At 39.2% G+C, this 26,044-nt stretch overlaps 1 protein-coding gene across 1 annotated transcript in view; it reads left to right on the top strand.

The window, feature by feature from the left end:
- Positions 1-7,230: 7,230 nt before the first annotated feature.
- Positions 7,231-26,044, top strand: part of ZCCHC4 (zinc finger CCHC-type containing 4) — a 66,682-nt gene continuing 47,868 nt past the window's right edge. The window contains 5 exon segments of the mRNA XM_043973175.1: positions 7,231-7,367; positions 8,626-8,744; positions 11,534-11,616; positions 17,243-17,518; positions 18,117-18,197. Of these exon segments, the coding sequence (XP_043829110.1) occupies positions 7,232-7,367; positions 8,626-8,744; positions 11,534-11,616; positions 17,243-17,518; positions 18,117-18,197 (695 nt within the window). The 5' untranslated portion in view covers position 7,231.

Raw genomic sequence — 26,044 nt, 5'->3', positions numbered from 1 at the left:
TTACAGATGAGGAAACTGAAGACAAGAAAAGTTAAGTGATTTGCCTATGTTCACGCAGTAAGTATCTGGGGCAGGATTAGAACTCAAGTACTAGTATGGTGTTCTATACACTATGCTATCTATTTAGCTACCTTTTTTTTTAAGAGCTGTAATTCTTCTGTAGAATTTGCCAACATTATTTCCTTTTAGAAATTATGGTAGTGTGAAAAGGATGGAAACACAAAATTAATGTAAAAACCCCATAACAGTGATGAGAGCTCAAAAGAACTTTTAAGTTTTTGTGATATTAGAAATCTACCCACATCAAGATTTAAAGAGGCAGCTCCCAGGATTCTTGTGAGGATCAAATGAAATCATATCTGTAAAGCACTTAGAACGGTGCCTAGCACATAGTAGGCACTTTATAAATATTTGTTCCCTTAAAAACAAAGAGTTACTACTAAAAAGGATACTTTTAAGATGATCTGCACATCATATGAATAGAAGCCTTTTAATGTGATGACTTAAATTAAAATTTTCCCACCTTCATATAGGAAAAGCAACCCTTTAACAAAAGAAGCTGTTGTCAGTTGTTAATGGAGAAATATCTTTTCTGGATTATCCTTTCCCTCCCATCAATATGGAAGGGAAATCACTAATTTAAAAACTGACAATTTATAACTGAAGTTAAAGTTGCTAACTGCTGCTGTTGTAATGTCACAGAGTGACTTTAAAAGTAAAAACAATGCTGTTGCTTAGGCAATATCCTTTGATTCCAGGTTTCACAGGACAACCTCATCCAAGCAGGTCAAATCAAAGTCATAAAGGGCGGTACCAGACTGTAGGCATCACCCAGCCAGAACAAATATAGTACCAGGTGCTTTTGTTCAGTACCTTCCTGCCTGACGCATTGTGGTAAATGCCGCAGAAAGAAGGTGACGTAGAATCAGTAACTGAAAGCTCCTTTTGGAAGAGCATTTAAAACCAACAAACTCTTAAGATTCCCAGGGCCAACTTTAGCAAATATGGCATAGCAACTCTGAGTTAAAAGTTCAAGAACAGGAAATTCCAAAGGTCTAGCTTTTCTGGGACCCCAGTTTCTCTCTTTATCTGATCTCCATCATCACAATCATAGAATGATTGACCTTGAAGAGGTAGAAGAAACTTTGGTGATCATCTACTCCAGTGCCCTTATTTTACAGGGAAGAAAACTGGGATTCAGAGTGCTGAAGAGAGTCAAGCAAATGAGGGTGGTAGAAAGAGTTCTGGGTTAGGAGTCATGGAAGCTGACCTGCTAGTCTACCTATATCACCTGGGGTAAGTCCCTTCACTACACTGAGCTACAGTTTCTAAGTGCCCCCCTGTTCTAAAGCCTATGACCAGCAATAGTTGAGCAACTATTGGGAAAACTACATTATGTTCCTAGGCCAGTGTCTTTGGAGAATCAGTGAGAGTGTTCCTGAAAGTGAAAGGGTGTGTGAGGTGGATGGGGTGGAAGAAGAAGGGAAGCTGACACTCCTTTCTACTGTATGCATTGAAAAGCTCTCCCTCGTTGCAGCTACAACTGTTATCAGTTACTATCTCCTGCCAACGTAGTTGGGCTGAAGTCTTTGCTCAAAGAGGCCACCCCAGTCCTTATGAGTGTTGAACTCATGGTTCAAGCCTAGACAGTTTTTTTTTTTTTGCAGGGCAATGAGGATTAAGTGACTTGCTCAGGGTCACACAGCTAGTAGGTGTTAAGTGTCTGAGGCTGGATTTGAACTCAGGTCCTCCTGACTCCAGGGCCTGTGCTTTATCTACTGCGCCACCTAGCTGCCACCTAGCTGCCCCCTAGACATTTGTTTTTATTTGTGGAGAAAGTACTTTGAGTCAGAGTTGGTGAGAGCTTGCAGTCTTTTATACCAATTTCACCTATCATACAGGCATGGAGTATCCAGTAATCATTCTCTCCACCAATAAGGAGAGTTATTTCACAAATACCTAGGCTTGACTCCTGAGTTATAGTTGTACTTTTGAAAATGCTTACAGGAAGACAGTAAGGTGTAATGGAAATGTAAGAGGCTAAAATTCTAGCTATACTGTTTAAAATTATCTAATGAGTGGTCACCAATAAATTGTAAGCGTTAGTAAGAGTTTAGACTTTTAAGCATTTTTTTAAGGAAAATAAGAATTTGGTGAAGAGAGAGAGAAAGAGGCCTAGATTCAGCTATCTATCTCAGAGAGCCAGTGTCTACTGCTCTGCTCCCCCCAGGTCCTAGCGAAAAAAGAGTAACAGAGTCAGCCTCGCCCCTTCTTCGTCCCACAAGCCTCCTGTGAAACTGGGAACATCCTGTCTACACGTGCACACACAGCTCCAAGCTAATTGGCTGGTAGCTTTGATAGACAGTACCAACGAGCAAATGTCACTTCCTGACACCAAGGAAAAACCACATGGCTTGCCCTCAGATGCCTTCTCCTCATGGCGGAGCTTTCCTACAGTAACTCCAGCAGGTGGTGTCACTCCAATTGTTACAGAAACAATACTGGATTTGACATTAGATGATGTGTTTGGGTCCTGGCTATGTCAATGGCTTTTCATGTAATAGGGGGGAATACTCTTTGTAGGAACTGTCCATCAGTCTTTCAGGTGCCAACCTAAAGGAACAGCTTCTTATTGAGAGATTGAGGAGAGATTGCATCAGCAGACAAGGATGAAAAGAGAGGTTTTGTTTCTTGGAGAAAAGACAGAAGTAAGGAGTTGTGAGCTGAAGGGAAAGGGGAGTGACCATAAGCATAGTGCCAAAGTGGAGTCATTGGAAGTCCTGGACCCCAGGGGGTCTACTGAGCAGGAAACAGTGATGCTGCAGCTACACTAAGAGGAAGTTATACCTGAAGAAGAAGAAGAAGAAGAAGAAGAAGAAGAAGAAGAAGAAGAAGAAGAAGAGGATTAATAATAGCAATAATATATTGTGCTATAAGAAATGACCAGCAGGATGACTTCAGAAAGTCCTGGAAAGACATGTATGAAATGATGTATTGTGAAGTGAGCAGAACCAAGAAAACATTGTGCACAGAGACAGCAATATTGTTTGATGAAGAACTGTGAAAGACTTAACTATTCTCAACAATACAATGATCCAAGATAATCCCAAAGGACTACTGATGAAATATACTCTCCACCTCCAAAGAAAGAACTGATATTAATGGAAGACAGACTGAAGCATGCTATTTTTCACTTTCTTTCATATTTTTCTTTTATTCAAGTTTTCTCATACAAAATGACCAATATGGTGTAAAGGCCTAAAATTCTAGCTATGATGTCTATAATCTAATGAGTGGTTGCCTTAAATTAGAAGCTTTAGCAAGAGTTTAGACTTTTAAGGATTTATAAAAGTGCATCAGAACTTAGTGAAGAGAGAGAGAGAGAGAGAGAGAGAGAGAGAGAGAGAGAGAAGAGGTAAAAAGCAAACTTCATCTAACTATCTAAGAGAGCCCAGCATCTGTCTTCCTGCCAAGCTGAGGTCCCTCAACAAAAGGTGTCGCTCCTCCCAGAAGCCTCCTGTGAAACAGGAAACAGGGCCATCCACACACAGAGCTCCAAGCTAATTGTTGGTAGCTCTGATTGGCAGGACCCGCAGGCGGCAAACATCACTTCCTGATGCCAAGAAACCCCAGAAAAAGTCACTTCTGGAAGCTAAAGTCACATGCTTTCTGTTCAGGCCAGAGCTCACAATGTCCCTCCCAGCAGGGGGTGCCATTCCAATTCTCACATTGGTAATGTTTTACATAATCGTATATATAACCTATATCTGATTACTTATTGCCTCAGGGAGGAGGCAGGGGAGGGAAGGAGGGATAAAAATTGGAACCCAAAACTATAAAAATGCTTATTACTTTGAAAAATAATAGCAATAATAATAATGCTAACATATATATATATATATATATGTAGCTATGTGCCAGGCACTGTGCTAAGCACTTTATGATTTTTACCTCATTTGATTCTGACAACAGTTCTGCTATGTAGTTGCTATTATCATCCCCATTTTAAGATGAAGGAACAAAGGCTAAGTGACTTATCCAGGGTCACACTGCTAGTAAGTACCTGAAGCTAAATTTGAACTCGGTTTTCTGACTCTGGGCCTACATCTATCCATGAAATCACCTCTGTGCAAGGGAGCTGGCTGCCCAGACCTGGAGCCAAGGCTGTAACAGACCCCCAAAGCAGTCCACTGAAAGCATGCTGAGAGGAAATAGTTTCTTCATCCTACCCACCACACCCCAAAGCATAACTTCACCTTTCCTTCCTCACATGTTTTCCTCAGAGATTTCTTTGCAATTCTCCACCTTGAGAGATGTAGGAGGTTGTACTTCCTTGTGCATGGGGTCAGAGAAAGGGAAAGGAAGCTAGCAAGCATTTAAGTGCGTACTAAGTGCCAGGCACGGGGGCTGTGCGCTTTACAAATATTAGCTCATTTATATTATTCTACTTGCTTTCCTGTTGTTATTTACACTGTTTAATGAAATGTTCTTGCTGATGGATTAGCTCAGCATGCTTTGCAAATAGAAAACAAAATTGCATGAGTTGGGGTTTGGACTATGATTTGCAAAACTTATTACCCCAAAGAGCCCACAGGGAATCTGAGAAACACTGGAATTTTCAGAGCCCGAGTTCTCAGAGACTTCAGAGGCCCAGTCTTATCATCATATTAACTTGGCTGTCTCCTCCTTTATGAGACTTGGCCTCTCTATTGTTGAAATGAGGAGATGGGTCTAAATTATTGGTTTATAAGCCATTTGAACGTGCAGAATTTCTCAACAAGCTAGGTGGTACAGTGGACAGAGTAGTGGTCTTGAAGATAGGAAATTGTTGTTCAGTCACGTCCAGTTTTCCATGACCCTATTTGGGGTTTTGCCATTTCCTTTTCTACCTCATTTTACAGATAAGGAAACTGATGCAAAGAGGGTTAAGTGATTTGCTTAGGGTCATACAGCTAGTAAGTATCTAAGTCTGGATTTGAACTCAGGTCTTCATGACTCCAGGCCTAGCTCTCCATCTACCCTAAAAACTAGCTGCCCCAGAGATGGGAAAACCCAAGTTTAAATCCCACATCAGACCAGTTTCCTTGGGCAGGAAACTTAACCTCTGCCTCAGCTTCTTCAACACTAAAGTGGGGGTAATATTAGTACCTTCCTCCCAGGATTGTTGTGAGGACCAAAGGAAAACATATTTGTAAAACTCATGGCATATAGTAGGCACCTATTAAGTGCATTTAAAAAAATTAGTATCCTTAGATAAAATACATGATGAAAAGCTACTGCATTTCAGTAATTTAAAAAATAAATTTGTATTTTAAAAAAATTCACCACAGAATTCATAAGCATTTCTAAAATATAGAGGAGTGATAGCGGAGGCAGCTTTGCTACAGTGGTGCTGTACTAAGCTGGCCTTGGAGTGAAGAAGACCTAGAGTTGAATTGTTTCTAACACATACTAATTATCTGCATTGGTAGAGGGAGTTTACTTACCAGGGGCTCTCTAAACCAATGAGATCAAAGGTAAAATACATGTAGGTGTGGGGCATTATTTAGTCCACAGAAAGCATGTTTGCATATTTATTATAATGAATCAAACATTTTTTGTTGGTGCTAAATAAAGATCAAAATAACAATGCTCCATATACATATGGATTCACATATTCCTTTTGATTATTCTCCAGGGGCCCACTGGTTGGGAGCCACTCAGCTCAGTAGGACTCAAAAGTGGGATATGGTGGCCAAAAAAGGTAGCACCATCTTAGAGTGCATTAAGAGAAGAATAGTGTCCAGGGCCAAGGGTGGGACAGTCCTGTTCTCTGCCCTGGTCACATCCCATTTGGAGTACTGGGTTCAGTTTTGGGTTGTTGTTCATCCTACATTCTCAAAGAGGACTAAAGCATCAGGAGAGTGATGTCTTGACTTGCAAGTGAATTGGATTCAAGTGAGGCAGAGCTGTGCAAAGTCATTCAGAGTCATCAGAGTCGAGTGGCAAAACATAGGTCAGGACGACTGGCGATGGTCCCCAATTCTGGGTACCACAACTCAGAAAGGATATTGATTGCCTGCAGAATGTCCAGAGGAGAGCAGCAGGATAGCCTGGAGTTTATATGCTATGGGTATTAGTTGAAGAAATCAGGCAAGTTTGGGCTGGAGAAGTGATTGGTGTTTTTGAGGGTGGGTGATGGACACATGATCATTGTCCAAGCATTTGAATGGCCTTACAATAGAAGGGGGATCAGATCTGTCCTCTTTGGCCCCCAGAAGGAGAAGCAATGAGTGGAATTTACAAAGGCAGCTTTCTTTTTTTTTTTTAATTTTTTGTGGGGGCAATGGGGGTTAAGTGACTTGCCCAGGGTCACACAGCTAGTAAGTGTCAAGTGTCTGAGGTCGAATTTGAACTCAGGTACTCCTGATTCCAGGGCCGGTGCTGTATCCACTGCGCCACCTAGCTGCCCAGTCAGCTTTCTTAATATCAAGAAGAGCTTTTTAACAATGAGAGCTATTCAAAAGTGAAACTGACTCTCCTGGGAGGTTTTGGGTATTGCTTCCCTGGAAATCGCAGGGCCACAGATTTAGAGCCCTCCGAACCTCAGTGGCCTTCTAGTACAACTGCCTCATTTTACAGATGAGGGAATTGAGTCCTAGGAAGTAGAAGGAAGTTGCCTGAGGTCACATAGGAGGTAAACGGCACGAGTAACTAGGAGTTTTCCAGTTCTGAGACACTGTGATTTTTTAGTGCCTCGGACTATACAATGTATCCAAACCTCCACTAACTAGTTAGCATCTATAGCTTTAAGGTTTGCGATGCATTTTACAAATATGATGTCATTTGATCCTCACAACAACACTGGGGGGCAGGCGCTATTATTATCCCTATTTTACAGATGAGGCAACGGTAGGTGAAGTGACTTCCCAGGGTTACAGGGGAATGTGCCGAATTTGAACTCAGGTCTTCCTGACTCCAGGTGCAGTGCTCTCTCCAATTGCCTCTAACATACATTTTGCTGTAAAATGTAAGGATATTTAGGACACATACCCAGAAAGAGTAAACTACTGCAATATACTTATCTCCTTTTAAAAGGGGAACTAGGATCATTATCCTAAGCCCCTGTAGCTGTCATGACTCCTCCAGGATCCGCGGGGGCGATGTCTTCGCGGGCCGCGACGACGCTCTAGCCCGCCCCAAGAGACACATCGTCGTTGTCAGCTGAGGCTTTCGGGATAGTAGCGGGAAGATGGCGGCCCCCAGGAATGCGGAGGGAGCAACCATGGCGGAGGAGGAAGCTGAGAGCGCGGGGCGGCGGAGGAGATCAGGGGTGGAGGTGCTGGTTTCCCAGGACACCTCGCGCCCCGCTCCTCAGTGTCCCCATGGTGGGTCCAGGAGCCGTTTGGGCCCGTGCAGCTCAGGGGGCGTGGAGGGGTCTGGGCAGTCGGTTTGCCTTCCAGGCTAACCCCTTCTTCTCTCCGTCGGGGCCCTTCGCTTAAGTGTGAGGACCTGAGTCCGACTCCGTAATACTCGGGCTACTTGGACAACTCGGGTCGTCCCCCCCCCCCCAACCTTGTCTCGTGAACCCGCCTCGTCCCGACGGCTTTTCGCTGCAGCTGTTCCCAGTTGCCTGAGGACAAGGTCCCGGCAGATGCCGGTGATGTCCTAGCAGAGCTGGACAAGCTTTCTGGTCTTTCACGGCCGAGCCAGCTGGATGGGAGAAGGGGTTGGGGGGCGGCGGGGGGGGGGGGGGGAGGTAGGTGCTGGTGACGTCCTTGAGCTCTGTATCAAGAACTCCAGGGATTCCTGCTCCTGTCTGGCTACAGAAGAGGGAAGACATGGGGGCAACACAATGAGAAGTCTTCCCTTTGGAGCCACTGACTCATCATAATGAGAGTAGCTCACGTTTTTTATGTATTGTACAGTCCAGTGTACAAGTGCTTCTCACAGCAGCCCTTAATGACATTAATATGCTCAGAGACAGCCCTGGTGTGCTGGACTTAGAAGTCAGAGGAAAAACTGAGGATTCACATCTGCCATTTTATAGCTGTGTGAACCTTGGCAAGTCACCTAAACTTTGAACATCCGATTTCTGGGCTGCAAAATGAGGGTGATAATGGCACTATCTCAAGTGATGTTTTGAGGAAAGCGTTTTGTAAACATGAAACTGCTGTACAAATGTGGATTGTTGTTACCATTTTACAATAAAGAACCTTTCCACCACACTGAGCTTCACTGACTGGCATTCATTTTTAAGTGAGTTCAGTTTTCAAAAGACTACATATTTCAATTATTCATGCCTGAAAGTTGTTCCATAGATACCTTGTTAAATTAATCACAATGACAGATTTAGCGTGATCGGATTTAGAGTTAAAAGGATTGTAGAAATCAGCATGTCTCCATTTTACAAGTGAGAAAACAGTAATCTGGAGAGGTTAAAGATCTTACCCAGAATAAGATATTTACATAGCAAAACTAGGATTTCAACTCATAGTATTAAAATCCAGTTGCTCTACTTTCCTCTGCTGCCTTTAAACAAAAAGCCCTAGAATTGTCCCTAAAGTGAAAACTAGCAATTTAAGTGGAGTTCTAGAAATTTTTCCTGTTCATAAACTGATGATGCTGTTAATTTTTCTTCTGTAGGTCCTACTCTTCTCTTTGTAAAGGTCAACCAAGGTAAAGAAGAAGCTCGAAGATTTTATGCTTGCTCAGCTTGTAGAGATAGAAAAGACTGTAATTTCTTTCAGTGGGAAGATGAAAAGGTATGACAGTCTTTGGAGATAGGTTTTTTTCATGTTTCCTGTTATGGTAAGATTGTACCTATAGAGAGGAAGCTGTATAGCACATAAGAGTTCTGGATTTGCAGTCAGTAATACCTGGATTGAGGTCGGATTTCTGAAACTTAATAGGCATATGATGTGACAGACAACCTCTCTGAGCTTCAGGCAACTCTCTAAGACCCTTAAATTATACCTAGGAAGCTATGATGAAGGTACTGGGTCACAAATCAGTTCCTATACTGAGATGTACTACACGGATGAAATCATAGGTCTTTGTTGTATTGATATGTGATATAGTTGTACTGAGAATAACTAAAAATAGCATATATTTTGAATATGGACATCAAAATATTAGCATTGCACGGGGTTTTATGAATCATGTTTTTAAAGATGGGGAAACTTGTGAACCATAGAGACTAAGTGATTTGTTCAAAGTAACATAGCTACTGAGTAACAGAGTTAAGATTAGAACTCAGGTTTCTGATTCCCAGTCTAAGTGACATTTTCACTGACTTGTGCTTTAAGATAAGTCTGAGAAAAATCATAGCATTCCACAAAAAACCAAACCAAAACAAAAAAAATCCTAGCATTTAGAGCTGAGAAGGCCGTTTGAGGTGACGAGGTTCAACCCATTCATTTTACAGATGTAGAATTCAAAGCTTAGAGGGCCGCAATGATACCTATAATACCTACGTGTTACAAGCTTATGTGTTTCAAATAAGGTAACCTATGTCAAGTGTTTTGCAAATCTTAAAGCACTACCTAAATGCCAGCTGTTGTTATTGTTGTTTAGGGCGGCACAGGAAGAGCCAAGATCCAAATCCAGGTCTTATGATTCCATATCAAATACATCCCTTTCCCTTATACAGGGAACTTGGTGCCATAACCTTTTGTTGCTAGAGACTAGGGTTGGCAAATTTTTATTACTGACAAAGATACTAATTACTGGTCAGTGAAATTTTTGCCTTGAAAATCTAGACCTCTTTCCATCTTTTAATGCCTGAGTAAGGTTTAAAATCCATAGATGATATAATGTACATATGTAACTATATGATAATGTGATACAGATATAAAATCATATAATACAATAATACAAAATAATAAAAGCTTTTGGTATTTCCCTCTATTTGGCCATATAGAGATTCTGTTTCTTTCAGTAAGATTCTGACAGTCATTCCTTGAAAGATAAAACAATCATGGGGGCAGCTAGGTGGTGCAGTGTGACCTCAGACACTTTTTTTTTTTGGGTGGGGCAATTGGGGTTAAGTGACTTGCCGAGGGTTACACAGCTAGTAAGTGTTAAGTGTCTAAGGCGGGATTTGAACTCAGGTCCTCCTGAATCCAGGGCTGGTGCTCTATCCACTGTGCCACCTAGCTGCCCCTGACCTCAGACACTTGATGCTTACTAGTTTGTGTGACCCTGGGCAAGTCACTTAACCCTCATTGCCCCACCAAAAAAAAAAAAGAAAGAAAGAAAAAAAGACAAAACAATCAGGATATGCAAAACTAGGATTAAAACAGGTCTCCATCAATAGGATTCAGCCTTAAGGAATCAAAAACTCATTCATGTTAAAGAACATTTAAGGATACCACAACATGAGAGTTAAGAATCAGATTTAAGAAGAATCCGCACCTTTTCAACCTATCGTATTCTTGTACACAGAATTTGCTGGAGGCCTTCCTTCAAGTCTTTTTATATTTTGTGAGTTCCAGTATAGTACTGACTCTCCACGTCTTACTCCCTCACTCTCACCACATGAATTTGCCCACCTGTTTTAAGACTCATACATTTTCTGGATGTTGTCTTTTCCATTACTTCCTTCATATAAGTCATTGTTGGAATTACAATGCAGCTTATTTATGCCCATGAATTTCCCCATTGCATGAATCTGTAGCTTATTTTTTCAAGATTGTGGTATTCCAAGCTACATCATTATTGGGCCATCACAGATGTTAAAAAGATACATCTTTGGGTTGGGGAGCAGCTTAGGATCATTAAAAGCACATTTTTAATCTCCCTAGTGCCATCCAGCTGCTCTCTTTCTCCTCTTCAGTTCTGGACCCAGCTCATTGTCTTTCTTCAGTGTCTGTCATAGATAGATGTACTGATGTACTGACTCAATTGATTGGCTGCTATTTCCCCAAAGAGAAATTAAGGGCTAGTCATGACCACAGCCGACAAAAACTCCTTCAGTTATTCTGAAAATGCCTTGTGATTAATTTCCTATGTTACATTTCTGAATTTTGAATGATGAATTTTAGTTATATCAGGACTAAGATAATGGAGAGGATGTTTGCAGTATGGAAGAAGATAAAATTCCTTAAAGAAAAAGTTTTCAGCATTACTGTTTTAAGGCAAGTGAATCCTGTTTACTGTTTTTCTCCAGTCAAATAAAAATTCTTGCCTTGACTTAATTTTAGTGCTTTCAAAAGTTAAAAAGAAGGGGCAGCTAAGTGGCGCAGTAGATAAAGCACTGGCCCTGGATTCAGGAGGACCTGTGTTCAAATTTGGCCTCAGACACTTGACACCAGCTGTGTGACCCTGGGCAAGTCACTTAACCCTCATTGTTCTGGGAAAAAAAGAAAGTTAAAAAGAAAGGCCTTCCTAAAACTCATTAGATTCTTCTGGATTCTTAAATTTCTTTTTGAAATGAGTAGGCAGTGCATTTTCACTAATTGAGTGTTATGTTTCTTCATGTAAAAAAATATATCTACATTTGTCTTAGAATATTTGATTATTTCTGTTTATGTGATCTGTGCTCTTCTTACAGTTGTCAGAAGCTAGACTTGCTGCCCGAGAAACTTACAACAGACGTTGCCAACCTCCCCTGTCTCACAAGCAGTATGTAGAAAGGTGCTGATATTGTTTTGCTTTTACTACTTTAACTGTAACCTCTGCCCTTAAAATTAACTACCACTGTGGCCAAACTTTTAAACAGTATTAAAATATCATTTTTTCCGCCTTGAGGCTAGGGAAGTAAGGGGAGAGACCATGAGACTATAAAATATTTTACTTGGTGAATAAGAATGAATTAATGGAGGGGCAGCTAGGTGGTGCAGTGGATAGAGCACCAGCCCTGGATTCAGGAGGACCTGAGTTCAAATCTGACCTCAGACACTTGACACTTACTCGCTGTGTGACCCTGGGCAAGTCACTTAACCCCAAATGACTCACTTTAAAAAAAAAGATAAATAAAATTTAAAAATTAGAAAAGAATGAATTAGTGGGTTTTATTTGGGGCTAGGCAGGAAAGAAAGTAAGCGACTTGGTGGTACAGTGAATAGTGTTGGGTCTGGAGTCAAGAAAACTCATCTTCCTGACAAAGTTCATCTCTGGCCTCACAGACTTCCTAGCTGTGTGACCCTGGGCAAGTCACTTAACCCTGCCTCATTTTCTATATCTGTAAAATGAACAGGAGAAGGAAATGTAAAACCACTCCAGTATCTCTGTCAAGAAAACCACAAATGAGGTCAGAAAGAGTTGGACACGAATGAACAACAAGGCAGAATAAGATTAAAAGAGGTTAATGCTAAATTTGGAATGGTTATAAAAATCTCGACAGTTTTATTATCTTCAGTGATAAGGCTTTTGGTGTGCTGCTAGAGCTCTTAAACTTCTCCCAGAATGTTGTTCTTTGAGGGGAAAAATGAATTACAGGAGATTAGATTAAGTTTGCATTACTAGATGCCCTCTTTTTCACTTAAAGTGCTCTGGCGAGTTATGAAATATTGGTTAAGAGAGGAAGGGAAGTAGAAGACTCAGAATGAGAGTGTTTTAGCTGTTCTTCCATGAGAGTAGTTTTGACCTTCTTAATGACTGGTGGTATCCATAACCTTTTTACTTAAAATACTTCTATCAGCTTTTTTATTAAACACCTGGGATCCCAGGATCTAGACTAGTATGGACCTTAGAGCATCTCTTTCACCTCCCTTATGACACTGGTATTGAAATTGAGAAGCATTTAGTGACTTGGTCAGGGTCACACAGATAGTAAGCAGAAGAGTCAAGATTCAAAACCTAGTCTTCTGATTCCAAATTCTGGCTCTTTTGGCTCTTCCCTTGCTTGTCACCTGTTCTGTGCTAAGTAGAGTTTTGGTGTTCAGCTTCATGTACATTGATAGTACAGTTGAGGATAATATGTCATGAATTCCATGTGAATAGTCATTCAGTTGGCGAGCATTTATTAAATACCTAGTCTGTGCCAGACACTGTCAAAAAGGAGTGGGTAAAAATCAGGGAAGGTTTTTAGGATGAGTTACTATTTCAGCAGACTCTAAAGGATGTAAAAGTTTCTGGATGATATAATTTCCTTAATTTGGTTTCCACTAATTTGGAATTTGCTAATTTAGATAATTTAACACCAGAAGTTTGACTGTCAGGTGATTGTTTTGATCACAACAGTTTGTGTACTTTTTCACCAAAGTATGGAGGAATCTTCTTAGATTAGGGAAGTTCCCATATTAGTGAAAGAAATCTTGACTCTTCTGAAGTACTGAAGAATTCAGATGTAGAATACATGATTCATGATGAGTCAAGAGTTTGAAATAGTTTCTTCCGTTTTTTGTTATTTTAAAAAAATTTTTGTTTGTTTTGTTGGGGGGTTTTTTGGAAATAGTTTCTTCCTCTTAAAAATTTCAGTCTAAAATTTTGGCTTTTTCTAAGGCTTAAGAAATGAAGGATTCCTTTAGTTTGCCTTTGGCTTGCTTCCTTCCAGTAATTCATTTTCGTCAGTACATTATGCAGCTTTAATGCTTATGATAACATCAATAATCACAATGGGGTTGTGATTTTGAATTGTAATTCTTTTTTAAAAAAACTGATCTATGCCTCCTTGTGTATTTATTTGCTTGAAAGGAGTAAAACCAAATTTCTTTTAAAAAATTCTATGTAGGAGAATGTTCTTTAATACTGGTTTTTCTACTTATTCTTAGTTAACAAATTTTGTTGTACTTTAACTAAATAATTTAATTTTTAAATTATGTCAGAAAAGAATGATGGTGACTAAAAAAGTTAAAGATTGTCCTGTCTAATTTGTTATGGAACTGACAGTATTGTCTACCTCTCTAGGTTCCACAGAACAGAGTTGATCATTCTTCTCACCTCTTGTTCTCTTGGGAAGAATTCTTAGGTGTAGTAAGTTAAACTGATGTATTTATTTTTGTGGTTAAGCATCAGCTTTTCCTTTTAGTTTTCAGATGGCTTCTTGAAGGTATACCATTATGCTGTTACCAAAGATGTTGACACATTCTACTGTGACCTATAGAGTCCTACTGAGAACATATTTGAATGCTAAAATCAGCATTAATTTATGTGCATCCAGATAGCTTTGTTTAGTTGATATTTCATTTGGTTGTGTTTTTTTTTTTTCAGTGCTCATTTAAACTCAGATTTTCAAAGTCTGCTATTAGGGAAATACCATAAACATAATTTGTCTACTCCAGGAAAGGCAAATGGAACATCAAATGGAGATCAATAAAAATGACATTTCAAAATGCTAGCCTGCAATTTGTGAATCATGCTGAGCTGAGCAGCAGAATGAATATTTTTTTCCTTCCTAGGTATGTGTAGTAAATATGAATAAGGAAGGAAAATGGAATAATCAACACTTCTTCAGATCTTCACATTCTTCTAACCAAATTTTTAAAAACCTATATCTGATTATCTTAATTTAGTGATTTATTCAAATGATTATATTATCTTGAGGAGAAAGATACATAAGAAATCTCAATTAACATTCCCCGAGAAAAAAATAAAATTAGTGCCAATAGGAATAAGTGAAGTTTATGCCAATAGGGATAAATATTTCCTAAAAAGCAAAATAAGGTCCATGTCTTTTAAACTTGGAATAAAAATATTAGTCCATGTCTTTTGATGACAGATTTTATCAAAATAAAACCTTTTTAATGGAGGTAGTGATTTGAATACAGTTCCAGGTTTTATTTTTTTTTCCCAGTAGTTTCATGATTTGGTGATATGCACTTCAAAGAAATGATCATTTTATGTCCCTTACAGGACTTTAGTGTAAATATTGAAACTGAAGCTGTCTAAAGACTTGATCAGTTTTTTTCCTCAGATAGATATTTGGACAAAGCTTTTGGCATTTTCATTGTTGTAGGAAATTACCAGTTAGGAAAATCTTTCTCCCAGTGCAGATCAATGACTATTCTGCGACATATGGTCATAATTGTTTGTGACCCCTCAAGGTTGAGTGATTTGCCTCGGGTCACATCGCCAGTGTGTCAGAGGTGGGTTTCAACTTAGATCTTTCTGACATTGACTAACTCAGTGTAATATGCCACAGTGCCTCTCTAGGCGATACAGCTATTTAAATAAAGGCAAGTGCTCACTCTATAAACTATTACTGAAGATCATACAACTGAATTGAATTTGGATAATATACTAATATTTCTTGAAAATTAGATTAATTTCTGGTTGTTCAGAATTTCTCTATAGAGACATATATTTGTTCAAGCATTGTTGGACCACATAAGTTCTGGAATCAGCAAAATATAATTGCGTTTGACCTGGTAGATCATAGGATCATAAATCAAGGTGAGTCCCTCATTCTACAGATGAGGAGATTGAGGTTCAGAGAGATTAAGTCCATGTATATTGCCTAGAGTAGCACAGCTAAATAAAACATCTGTGTCAGTATTTAAACCTAGGTCTTCCTGACTCCAAGTCTCTCACTCTCTGCTATACCATGTTGCCATAGATAGCTTGCTCTTCCTGTCTGACCTAATGAGGTCCTAGAATTCTCATTATTACATAGATTTGGGCTCATAAGTTGAACGTAAGGTCACGGGAGACCAATGTGTATTTTTTTGGTGACTAGAGAATGGCACCCTTAAACAGATTGCTCATCCCAAGACCTCTGATCAGTTTTGAGATTTCACTAGAAAGCCTTTGAGGTTAGTGAACAAAAATGTAAAATAGTAGGTGAGATCTACTTACTGTTGGTTCTCTGAATTGTCACTTCCCACTTGCCTTTACTTGCTGGCCCTTTTCCTTACTTCTGCTTTGATTCTGAATTACTGAAGTTTGTCCTGATATATGGATAGGGTTTATGCAAAGGGCAATTACAGGAACAGAAACATTTGTATTACTGTCATGTCAGACTGGTGTAGTGGAAAAAGGCATCAGATTTGCAGTCAAATCTACCCCCCTTTGTAATATTGTTGGAAGGTGCTTTACCCCATTGGGTCTCAGTTGCCTCATCTTTAAAATTAGGGTATTGATACTCTAGACAGGCAGGGAGGGAGGAAGGGAGAGAATTTGGAACAGAGTTTTAAAAATGGATGTTAAAAATTTTTTTATATGTAATTGGGGAAAAAAGAACTCGACAATCTTCAAGCTTCAGCTCTGAATTTATGATTTTAAATTTTTTGACATCAGTGCTTTAGAATAGCTCCATCAATGCCAAAGGTGGTTTGACATAAGACTTGGTACTTTGGTGAAATTTGAACCAATAATACTGACTTTATGTTTAGTTCATTGTGTATCTGGTTAAGTCTCAGTAGTTAGTTCTGTTGAAATCATAAGAAACTACCCAAACTCTAGGAACCCTTTGGAGGAGCATTTGATGGGTCTGACCATCTGCCATGACCCTAATGGATTTGCTCTCCCCCTCTCTCTCCTCTACTCCCATTCATTAATGAACCCTGAATTCAGGCCCAGTGGCTGGCCCATAGTGAGTGCTTCATAATTGCTTCTTTCTAAATTTTTTAAACATTGACGGTGACTAGTTGTTTTCCCCTCAGCCTACTTGTACATAAGAACAATACATTATAAGGACTGCCGATTTTGGAAGTGCATGTAAAAATGATTGGAAACATCTCATTTGAGTCCTTTGACAGTCTCTTAAAGAAAAAAAAAAGTCATGTCAGCTCTTTCATAGGGTAGACTTTGAACATGATCTAGATTATGAGCCATTTCTATCTTTTGGGAGGAAGGGTTGGGGGAATAATCACCTTTTAATTGGGTTTCATCAATACTGCTGAGAATAGAATTCCTTTATAGCAAATATCTTTTCTTTAGAAGGTTATTTTTCTTGCTAAGTATGCCATAAGAGCTTGAAGAATGACCTAACTTTTCATTTTGTAATGACTAACACACTGAGTAAGACTGTTTTACATTTAAAGCCAGAAATACATAGATTTGTCAATAGGTTTAAACATTATAGTTGTAATAGTGACCTTAGTTGGAGTTATATATTAAATTCACATTTGAAATAGATATTGATCTTCATTCACTGGCTAAATTGGAGCATCTTCATTCTCATGAAATTGCTGATTCTTTTCTACTTTGTAGTTATTCAACTAGATATAAATTATAGCCAATATATTTTTCTTGTCCATTTTTCAAAATAATTTTTTGTGGTTTTAAAAAGTATTTTTCATATATTAAAATATTAATAATCCAGTGTCTTCCTTAGAAACTGACTTAAATTGGTTTTGTCTTGTTGAATTGTGTATTGAAGGTATTGGAAGTTTATTGAACTGCCTTTATCTCAAAGGAAATTTTGCCAAAGATGTCAACAATTGCTGTTACCAGATGATTGGGGAAAGCATTGTGATCACCAGGTACTTTGTGATATCTCCATTGCTCAGCTGAAGAGACCCAGTCAACTCCTTTATCCACTGGAGAATAAGAAGACAAATGCTCAGTATTTGTTCACGGACAGAAGTTGCCAGTTCTTACTGGACCTAATTTCCACTCTTGGATTCAAAAAAGTCCTGTGTGTTGGAACACCAAGGTATGTTAATTTTCTAAAATACTTTCGTCACTAGAAACAGACCTTATTGAACATGCACAAATACACTGCTAGCCACAGGGTGTACAAGACATATACCATGGTTCTTGACATCAAGTAGGTGATCGCAGTCCTAGTCTGCCTTCTGGAGATAGACTTCCTTCTAGAACAACAGGGTGGTACATGCCAAACAGTTATCATTTCTCTGATGTAGCTATACTTGCCAGATTGGATCAAGATATTAAGGGAAAGAGATACTTAATACTCTTTTTTTGTTTGTTTTGTTTTGTTTTGATTTTTCTTCCCTTTCCTTGGAAAGGCTTGTGTGTGTTATCTTATTTTTGAGATTTTTTTTTTTTGTCTCTGCTTGGCTTTTGCAGTTTCAGTTTTATGTTTCAGATAAGGAAGGGCCATTATCTTTTAAACATTAATAAAACTGATAAGTTGATTTTGAAAAACCTGCCCAAATCCCATTGTTTATTTCTTTGAAAGTTTTGTGGAACCGAGCTTTCAAACATTAGAAAAAAATGGATCATTTCAGTTTTTTGCTGTCTGTGGTGTTGGTAATTTCTTACTAAATTGCTTTCATTAATTGCTTCAGGCTGCATGAGCTGATCAGATTGAAAGCATCAGGCGACAAGGAGTCTGACGTTAAAAGCCTTCTGCTGGATATTGATTTTAGGTAGGTTTACAAGACATAATATTTGTTCTTTTTCCCCCAACATCTCCTAGTTTTTGCAATTTTCTTTATTTCGTTTTTTTATTATCTCTGTTTTCCCCTCTAGATGGGTCTCAAAGGCAGTAGTTGTTTATAAGATAACTTTTTGGCTATTGGACACAAGAACCTGATGCCTATTCTGTTATTTATCTTGGGAGACAGAGTCTATTCCTATGCTTTGCCTAATCAGCTACCTGCAAAACATAATCCTGTCTTGTTTGAAAAGTTTGTTATATTTTGGCTTCCCATTGAGTGAAATTTCTAAGTCATTTCATCCTGAAGTGAATGCCGAGTGCCTTCTTACTTAGTCAAGAATTTGTAGAATTTTGCTTCATCACCAAATCTTCAAGTTATATCAAAACATAAATTTTTTGGTCCATTTCATCTGGAGAAGAGTTTATTTCCCTCCATTGACTGCTTATTGGAGTGAAGGTGAAGACCAGCTAGAGAATAATTGATTTGCTATCATTTCATTTGCTGGCTGTTGCAAACCTTTTTGTTTCTCCTCAAGTCTTCCATGACAGTTTCTCCCTTCACCCTTTCAGATGAAGACTTTGCTATGTACTTCTCTGAAAATATTGAGCCCATTCTCTAAATGCTCTTTTCTTCCCTTCTCATGTCATCATGCATTCTCCTTCAGGAGAGCTGGCCCTTCTTCTTGCCCAAGGCCAGCTCCTCTACATGCACATTTGATCTGTCTCCTTCTGTCTTCTGTAGTAGATTGCTGCCACTATTTTCCTCATTCTCTCCATTTTTCAGTCTCTTGCTCTATACTGACCCCTTCCCTGATACTTACAGACATGCGCTGCCGATGGCTTTCTTCTCCTGGATATAATCTCCATTCTAAGTTTTCATGACACTGTTCTCTCCTGCTTCTCCTCCTACCTGTCTTCTCAGTCTCCCCTGCTGGTTCTTCATCCGGGTCATGCCTGCTAACTGCACATCTCTCCCAGGACCCTCTACTGGCCCCTTTTCTTCCATGCCTCTTCAGTTGGTGATCTAATCAGCTCCCAAGAGTTCAGTTATCATCTCTATGCAGCTGATTCCCAGCTAAAGTCATCCATCTTCAGCTGCCTATTGAACAACTTGAATTGGATGTTCTGTAGGCATTTCAAACTCAACAGATTTAAAACCCACCTCGTTATCTTTCCCCTAAAGCTCTTTCTTCTTCCCAGTTTGTCTCGTACTGTTGAGGGCACCACCTCTTCCTAGTCACATAGACTCAAAAGCTCAATGTCATCCTCAGCTCCTCACTTTCACTTATGCCACATATCCAATCTATTGCCAAATCTTGTTTCTACCTTTCCATTATCTCTTGTATATCTCTCTAGTCACACAGTCACCACCTGCTGCAGGGTCTCATCACCTCCTAGCGAGACTATTTCAATGGCTTTCTTCTGGTCGATGCTCCTGCTTCAAGTCCCTTTCCACCTCAATTCATTTTGCACTCAAGCCTGCAAAGTAATTTTCCTCAAGGGGAGGTCTGACCCCATTGCTTTGCTTTTCAGGGATCCAGTGCCTCCCTCTTACCTCTAGGATAACATAGAAAGCCATTTGTTTGGCATCTGAAGCCCTTAGCAGCCTGGCCCCTTCCTGGCATTGCACTTTTCTAGTACTTGTCCCCATGTATAGGCGCTATAATCCAGTGTCATCGATCTCCTCACTAGTCCTCCCACATATCGGGAATATTCTCCTTCCCGTTCTCTGACCCTTCAGGACTCACTTTCTCAGTCTCCTCCTCTTACAAGTGCCTCCGCTCCAGGATCACCTTCCATCCGTGCTTGGTATAGCTCTTGTATGTGAATAGTCATTTACATGCTGTTTCTCCCTTCCCCCATTGTAATGTCAGTTTCTTAAGAGCAGGGGCTGCTTTTGCCTTTCTGTGTATGCTCAGCACTTAGCACAGTGGTCGTAAGCATTTAATAAGTGTTCTTTCTCCTTTCTTCCCTCACTCCCTGTCCCTGTCCCTGTCCATCTCTGACTCTGTCTTTCTCTGCCTCTTCCCCATCACCCCTCTCCTTCTTTCCCTTCCTCCTTTCTCTCTCTTTCTGAGGAACTTGAGTTCATATATAGACCTTGGAATCTTGCGTAAAGATCACATTTGAACATATGGGTTCTGACATTACCGAAAAAAAATACTGTCCTTACCTCTAAGTACTTTATGTCCTCATAGGGGAAGACCCTTAAAGGTATGTTGAAAAGCATGGGATGGGAGGAAGGATAGCTACATGTGGTCAAGGAAATGGTGATGCCTGGAGAAGGAGGAGTGGAGCCAGGAATCAAATGAGTGGGACTCGGGCTCCTCTTGACCATGAATGGTGGTCTGGGCCAAGGGCTCCCCAGTCCAAAGAGAAGACCACAGGGAGGTGGAGCGTGGGAGGCTTGAGCAGGGAAGAGGAGGTCTGGAATAGCTTCCAGTGGAGAATCACTTAGGGAGGATTGCCTTGCTGTGGTGGCCATCGCCAGCATACACTCCTTTTTCCCTTCTGCCTCAGAGACTCCCAGGCTTCCTTCAAATTCAGTCCGAGTAATACTTGCTGTAAGCCTGAGCTGACCCTCTCAGTTGCGAGTGTCTTTCATCCCAACCTTTCTCCTCCTTATGTATCTTGCATTTGTTTATCTATGTGCAGGATGTTTCCCCTCAGTAAAATGAGGTGCTCCTTCATGTTGAGAAATCATTTTATCTTTTTATCTCCAGCACCTAGCACAATGCCTTAATAAATTATTTTATTATAAAGCTGTTTGTTAGAAAGCAGTTGCTTTCACAGATGAGGAGGAGGCTGAGAGGATGTCTGCGATTTGTATAAGATAGCTCCAGTGTTGGAGCCGGTATTTGATCCTAAGTCTGTGGCCTTCACACCCAACGTTCTTTGCACTCTATGGCATTGCCTCCCTCTAGTGGAAAGAGCATGACATACAGAGCCTGATTCTTGCTGTGAGATCTTGGGATTTAACTGCTCTGGGCCTTGGTTCCTTATCTGTAAAAATGATCTCTTGGACCATTTCGAGTTCTGAATCTATGATCTTTTACCTTTAGTAACAGAAGTAGGGTCAGAACTCAAGTTCCTCATTTCAGTGATTTGGCTTCTGGAATCTGTAGTGTTGTAATGTTATAGGTTGCTAAGTAGAAGCATAAATAATATTAAGCAGATGTCTGACCAGAAAATGAAATGGGTTTTTTCTTGGAAAGAGAATGAGGGATGACAGATCCACTTGGAGTACTCCTCTGGTGCATACATAAAATGTAAATGCCTAGAAAAAGGCTTCCATCATATTGATTGGATCCTCCCTTGAAGAATGTGATGAAGAGCCACCGAGGATGTGGTGGGATGACTAGGCTGCAGGCTTCATGGGTGGAGGGAGCACCTACTTCAGTGAGGTCATGGATCAGTTGAGTACTGACAATATACTATGTTATTTTTGTAGTTCTGTTTTTTTGCGGGGGGCGGGGGTTGTGGGCAGTGAAGGTTAAGTGACTTGCCCAGGGTCACATAGCTAGTAAGTGTCAAGTGTCTGAGGCTGGATTTGAACTCAGGTCCTCCTGAATCCAGGGCTGGTGCTTTATTCACTGCGCCACCTAGCTGTCCCCTTTGTAGTTGAATTTAAGAGGGATAAGGATTCTGATTCTTCTTTAATGTTCTCAATAACTAGTAGTTTTTAGTGTGGTGGGTGGTGTGGTGTAGGTCGCAGAATTCTAGAAAGAAACAGAAGGAATCCTAAGGGCTTACGAGCATAAATATGGTCAAGCAACTTGATCAAATTCTTTTTTTTTTTTTTTAATGTATGAGGTATTTTATTTTTTCCGTTACATGTAAAGATAGTTCTCAACTTTTGTTTGTACATGCTTTACAATTTCAGATTTTTCTCCCTCCCTCCCCTCCCTCCCCCCTCCCCTAGACTGCAGGTAATCTGATATAGGTTATATCTATATATCTCTATACATATACATATAGATATATATATATATATACACACACATATATATACACATAATAACATTAATCCTATTTCTTCATTAATCCTGTTACAAGAGAAAGAATCAGAGCAGTGATGCAAAACCTCAAAATAGAAAAAAAAAAACCAACAGCACCCAAAACAAAAGAAATAATATGGTTCAATCAGCATCTATACTCCACAGTTCTTTCTTTCTTTTTTTTTTCTTGGATTTGGAGATCCTCTTCTATCATGAGTTCCCTGGAACTCTTCTGTACCATTGCATTGGTGAGAAGAATATAGTCCATCACAGTAGGTCAACACTCACTGTTGATGACTTGATCAAATTCTAAGGACCTTAAATTTTCCCATTGCTTTTAGATTTCATTTTTTATCCAGAAGAGCAGCATTTGACTTTTACATAATGTTGTAGGTAGTAGATATTTCTTCTTTAATCCCCTGCCTTGTGACTCTTCCTCTTTGAGAATATAGGCTAAACTTGGTTTTGTTTTAAGTCACAGAGAAAGTGTTACTTATTAGTTAAGACATATTTCTCTGATGAATGTTTCTTTTAAAAGGAGGTGGGGCGGGGGCAGCTAGGTGGCACAGTGGATAGAGCACCAGTCCTGGATTCAGGAGGACCTGAGTTCAAATCCAGCCTCAGACAGTTAACACTTACTAGCTGTGTGACCCTGGGCAAGTCACTTAACCCCAATTGCCCGGCCAAAAAAACCCAAACAAACAAAAAAAGGAGGCAGGGGGAAAGAGATGATCAGATTGTTATAACTATATGTTCATGTGTCAGAAATGAACAGATTCAGGTCTCATAAACTTTTCTGCCTTCCCTAATTTTTCAGCCAGTGAATGCTTTAATTCGGGATAGATGTCATTTAAAATTTTATGGTAGCCCCAAGTAATAGAAACACATTTGTAGCCACAAATGAAATCAAACTATGTCTCATCTTATCACTCTTTGATTTATGTATGTAGTCTTATATGGTTTTGCACCAAATTCCCCATTGCCTGGGTTTGGCACGAGGGGTAAGGTCATCCACTACATAGTTCTTCCACCAGAGTGAAGCTTCACTCCAGTTCATCACGGTGGCACAATGGTGCTGCTGAATCCTTGGAGGCAGCAAGCTCTGGTAGATTCTGTGAAGCTTGTCATTGTTGGAGTATATCTGTCGTCCAATTGTAAGTTTGACTAGATGGAAAGAGACTGATCGCCAGGTTGGCAACAATGGCATGAATTTTTTGACACAGCAGCTCTCAAAGACCATTGATGAGGGTTTGTGAGTAGCATTGCAGGAGTGAATGCCCACACCTATAAAATCACAGATCCTTGGAGTTTTGATATACCTTGTATGGGTGGCATAAAGCAGTTCTTTTGCTCTTGCTTCAAGTCATTGGTTTATGTGCCTTTGTAGAAAGCCAATAATTACAATTTTATTTTGGTTATATGCATATGGCATAAGGATTCTTTTTTTTTGGAAAAGTAGAGTTAATATTTGGTACAGGATAGATTCTTGCAAGCTTTAATTATAAATTTAGCTTAGAAAATATGAAACTGTATTTGGCAGCCTATCATCTGAATATAGTTATTTTTAAAAAATGAATCTCTTAGGTTGATCTCATGAACTAATTTCATTCAGTTCTTGATTACATTTCCCGTGTATAGTACATGTTTCACATTTGGTTACTGACTCTTATTTAAAGAGAATGAATGGCCAAATTAAATGAATGTCCTTTTGAGTGGCTTTCTGGTGCATTCATCCCTGATTGGTTTTGTTTGCCTTATTCAGTGTGGAGAATAATTCTTTGTGGCCAGTTTCATTTAAGAGGGCATTGTTGAGTGATTTTTCATAATTTAAAATATGAATAATTATGTCCACTTGTTTGTAACTTGATGAAAGCTTGGAACTGAAATTGTGGCTGCTTCTCTCCACTGCTGCCTGTATTATTTTGTCCAGATGCCCTATGGGACTATTTTTATTTAGCTCTTGACTTTAAAAAGATCAAATGGATATTATTAAAAGAGGATATTAATCTTTCTATGAAACAGTGAAAAGAAGGACGAGGTGATGCACTAGAAAAGAGTTGTCTTTTTGTAGACTTTTAGAACCAGAAAACTATGAGCTCTGGGATAGCTTCTTTTGTTTATTACTTTCCTCTTACCTATTTTATTTGCATACTATTGATTGAAAATAAATAAGTTGAAATCATTATACTACGTTTATAAATATATATACATTAGATTAACATTTTTGTTCATGTAGTTGCAATTGACAATGGCATTATGTTTATTTCTTCAGGTCTACTTAAACTATATTTTAAATATTTTCCTGTTCTCTAGGCCCTTGTTCATTTCATTAGTATACAAGCTTTTTATCATCAGTAGGTATATTAGCATTGTATTCAGGAATGTTAAAGGATATCAATACAGAGAATGGTGACCAACTCTTTGCATCTCTACTGACTACAAAATGAGAGGAAGTGGGTTTTAATGATAAGAATATGATAATGATAAGATAATGATAAGAAGAATATCTGTTAAACACTATGAAAGACACTATGTCGATAATGTCATTAAATTAGCATGACTAGGAAAGACCAAGGGTATCTAGTGTGAGACCCATTTACTAGTAGCAAAGGGGGAGTCAAAAAGTTCTTATGGCATGATATCAGCAATTTCTGGTTTTAAATCAAGTAAATAAAGACTTCCTTTGATCTTGTCAGATTTTCTACCTGGGCCTTCCCAGTCAGCAAGATGCTTTGACATTGAATATGGTGAACTGAATTAGAATGGGATATGGATCATTTCAGGTGCCCTTCAGCAAGGCTGCAAGGTAGATCCATCCAGTAGCTTCCAGAGGGGTTTTTTTGGTTGTTGTTGTTTTGGGGGGTTTTTTGGATATGATTCACTAATAATATGATTTAAGTTTGTTGATACTATTTTCAAAGGCTTGTATGTTTTACTGAGAATAGCAGCATGATGTAATGCATAGATAGAGGGCTGGCACTGGAGTTCAGAAAACCTAGATTTACAGTCTTGCCTCTGACTAGTACTTGCTTTGTGAATATGGCTGATCACTTGTGACCTAGGCAACTACAAGATAATAGGAGATAGAATGGATTTTCCTACCTGAAATTCCTCATTCTAAAATTTCGCTCCTGAAATTCCTTTGTTCACTGATCTGAGGGGGTAAAAGTTGAACTTAAGAAACTATTTAGAATTTCAAAAAATTTCTTCAGTACTTTAATAATACTGTGATTTCATCCTTGTGGATACTCTTCCCAGTGGTGCATTTCACAACCTATCCATACCTTTTCATTCTGTGCATTTCTTTCCATATCCTCTCATAAATCTTTTGTACAGGTTTTCCCTAGGCCCACTGAAGGTCTGCCTTTTAAGACCTTTAAAAAAGTCTTTTAACATTTCATGGGTACCAGTGTCAGACTTAAGTTGTCCTTCAGTCTCATTGCATGACTAACTCATCTCCTTTTCTAGTCATATGTAAAATGATTCTCATAAATATCATGTAGCAATGAAAATAGATATGGATCATTCATTGCTGATGTCCTCTTGGTCATTTTTGAATAAAAATATCCCAGTCATGTTGGTATTTTACCCTTCTTTTGTGATATCTTGAAAAATTGTTCCCTTGATGTTTTCAAAATTGTTACTTCTTGCATGAATTTATTCTGACCTCTGTTTAGACAAATTACCCTTCCTTGCTTCATGTTTTTAATTGCCTTTTCTACTTCCTCATATAGCATATGTATGATTATACACACACATATATATATATATGAGAGACATATATGACTAAAGCCAAATATGATGATTCATTTGCCATTGAAGATGAAATTACTACAGA

The sequence above is a fragment of the Dromiciops gliroides genome, chromosome 6 (genome assembly GCF_019393635.1).
Source record: "Dromiciops gliroides isolate mDroGli1 chromosome 6, mDroGli1.pri, whole genome shotgun sequence".
Taxonomy (NCBI): domain Eukaryota; kingdom Metazoa; phylum Chordata; class Mammalia; order Microbiotheria; family Microbiotheriidae; genus Dromiciops; species Dromiciops gliroides.
Note: the sequence above shows the minus strand (reverse complement) of the source record. Positions and strands in the feature narration are given on the sequence as shown.